Source organism: Octopus bimaculoides, chromosome 7, assembly GCF_001194135.2.
Source record: "Octopus bimaculoides isolate UCB-OBI-ISO-001 chromosome 7, ASM119413v2, whole genome shotgun sequence".
Lineage (NCBI taxonomy): Eukaryota > Metazoa > Mollusca > Cephalopoda > Octopoda > Octopodidae > Octopus > Octopus bimaculoides.
This window is the reverse complement of record NC_068987.1, coordinates 22,417,446-22,420,570: the sequence shown is the minus strand read 5'-3', so window position 1 is coordinate 22,420,570 and position 3,125 is coordinate 22,417,446. Positions and strand designations below refer to the sequence as shown.

The window sequence follows — 3,125 nt, the reverse complement described above, 5'->3', positions numbered from 1 at the left end:
GTGCAGGATTGAGATGGATGGCGTGTTCGAGTTAAAAATGTCCGAGCAAGCTCGACAAGATGACAGTGATGATCTCTATTATCTTTTATTTTTTTACTTATTTCAGTCAGTTGATTTCGGCAGTGCTGGGGCATGATGATGATGATGATGATATACGATAGATAGATAGATAGATAGATAGACAGACAGACAGACAGACAGACAGACAGACAGACAGACAGATAGACAGATTGATCTTCTGCTGTCCTTTATGGGTCGACGAATTTGAGCCTGTCCACTCTTTGATGTTACAATTCCAGCTTTTCTTTGGCCTGCATTGCTTTCGTCTACTTTCCATTCGCCAGAGCTTCTTGCGACATGGCCATACCATTTCAGTTTCCATGTCTTTAGAATTGTCACCAGATCCTTGTGTGATATAATAGCTTGGGTTTTCCTCATTATCACTTCGTTATTCGTCACGTGTTCTTTATACGAGATACTTAGGAGCCGTCTGTAGTATCTTAACTCTATTGCACTTACCTTTTTTCCATTTCTGCTGTTAATGTCCGAAAACAAACAAAAGCAAAAACGATATTAATATACACACAAGAAACAGACTCATGTTAAAATATCGGTCTGTATAAGAATTATAATGTAATGTTTTCTCTGGGAGAAAAGTTTTCAACGAGACTTGTATGTTAAAAACACAGGACTTTGCTTAGAACTTCTGTGGTTCACTAGAGATCATGTTTCAACTTCAGTTGGTCTCCTCAGTGACGAATCCCTCGAAAATTCTGAGCTTAGCAGAAAATGCTTGCTTGTTTCGATATAGAAATCAGTTGGGGTCAATTTGTTCAACTAAGAACCCTTCAAGGCGGTACCCGAGCTTGGCTGCAGTCAAATGACTGAAGCAAGTAGAAAAAAAAATTATGTGGAACATTTACTGATTTGTGCGAAAGTTGGTCAAGCTAGAATTAAATTTAATATATACATCTGAAACAGCGTTAGAGTGAAATACCTGTGTTTATACACTTCTATAATTTGTATACAAATATGAAACGTCACTAATTGTAATATTTTATCACAGCGAAAATTTCTCAAAGAGACTTGTGCCTTAAAAATACGGTGATTAACTCAAAACGCCTGTGGATCTCCAGACATGGTGTTTCAACTTAATTCTGTCACCTCAGTGACAAATACCTTGGGCGTTCTGAGCTAAGCTGAAAATATTTGTTTGTTATGATACAGAAATCGAGAAATAAAGCATTTACTAATTTGTATGGAAGTTAACCAGCTTAGAATTAAATTAGTAGAGACACGTGAAACCGTCATAGAGAGAAATACCGATGTATATAATATTTATAATGTATATACAAACGTCGAACAGCTCTATTTGTAATACTTTTTTGAACGGAGAAACTCAAAGCAGATAAAGTTACATATAAATATTAAATTAAAAAACCTTTGGTTTTTAACCCAATATTTACATGTTGTTATTTATAGCTTTATCTGCTTCGAGCTTTACTGTTCGAAAAGGAATTATTTCACGTTCTCCCAAAGTTTCTAAATTTTTCTGACGTCAGCTAGATGAAATGTTTTGTATTAGAGTAAATTTATCGAAGACGTTTATGTGTTAAAACACAGAGCTTTGCTCAGGTCTCCGATCGTTCGCCAAGATATTGTGTAAACGGTTCTTATAAGGTGTTGTTCCTGCTGAAGTATTTTATCGTTGTGTTATTTTTTTATATTTTCTCTTTTGACAGGAAACGCAACCAGGCAATGTTTCGAAGACAACAGTGTCCCAGATGTCAGAGCTACTTGGGGAAGACCTGACTTATCAAACTGTGTCCACAAGAAGTTTCTGGACATTAAGAAAAAGGTGACCATCTTAGCTTTCTTTACAAATTGAATTCATATATTTGACATTGTCAGTAATTAAACAGTAATGAAGACGAAGGTGACGGCGGCGGCTGCGGTGGAGACGACGATAACGAAAACGACGACGACGACGACGATGACGACGACAACGATGATGACGATTGTGACAGCGGCGGCAAGGGCAGTGATGATGATGGAGGCGTTGATGGTGATACGATGTTCATGTTCGATTTGATGACCATGATGATTGTAGAGATTACGATGATGGGGGGAGAGTAGGGATGATAATCACAACAAGAGTAGTGTTAGTGGTGTTAACGATGATCATGATAACAATGATGATAATGATGATGACGACGACAATAACGATATAGCCACGTGACTTCATGACGACAGGACGGAACCAATGGGAAGGGTGGGCTGAATTAACTGCTATAGAGAAACCATCAGGCAATTTTGAACATCAACTGCGTCAATATAGCAGCAGCACCAGTAACAGTAGCAGCAGCAGCAGCAGTAGCAGTAGTAGTAGTAGTAGTAGTAGTAGTAGTAGTAGTAGTAGTAGTAGTAAATGTGGTTGTGGTATTGGTGGTAGCGATGGTGGTGATGGATGAAGAAACAAAAGGGTGCAGAAGGTAACATCCCACAAGGGAGGATTGCCGCGTCCATTCTTAGAAACTTGTTTATCGACGCCATACAAAGGGCATCTGCTTTTAAAACGTATTAAAATCGTGTTTTCATTAGACGCACGCATCCCACAACCACCACCATCACACACACACACACACCACCCACACACGCACAATACTATCACCACCACCCACACATAAAACTCATCCGATCCCTTTAATCTAAATACGTAATTTCTGTCAAGTTACTAAACGAACCAAAACCTTTAACACCCAACCACCGTCACCATCCAATTCCGTATTACTCCAAGATTTTTTTTTTGGTTCAGTTAATATGTGTGGCACCAGATGCACATTGCAGCTGCACATTTGTATTATTGTTGCTACTGTTGTTCGTTTTGTTTTTGTTTTGTAGGGTTCTTTTTCAAACTCTATTTGATTTTCTGAAACAATTGAAAAAGACTTCATTGGGCAAAGCATTTTTTTGAGTGCGGACATGGTTGTATAGCTAAGAAGCTCGCTTTGCAAATATGTGGTTGCTGGTTCAGTCCCGGACCATTACCAATGCTTTGGGTATGAAGAATTCCGTTGACGAAATCTTTGTGGAAGTCCGTCATATATATATATATACATACATAT

The 3,125-nt window shown here is 38.3% G+C and overlaps 1 protein-coding gene across 1 annotated transcript in view; it reads left to right on the top strand.

The window, feature by feature from the left end:
- Positions 1 to 3,125, top strand: part of LOC106870463 (cadherin EGF LAG seven-pass G-type receptor 1) — a 143,646-nt gene that overhangs the window by 75,623 nt on the left and 64,898 nt on the right. The window contains exon 5 of the mRNA XM_052969136.1: positions 1,743 to 1,858. Within this exon, the coding sequence (XP_052825096.1) occupies positions 1,743 to 1,858 (116 nt within the window). The remainder of the gene's footprint in view (positions 1 to 1,742; positions 1,859 to 3,125) is intronic.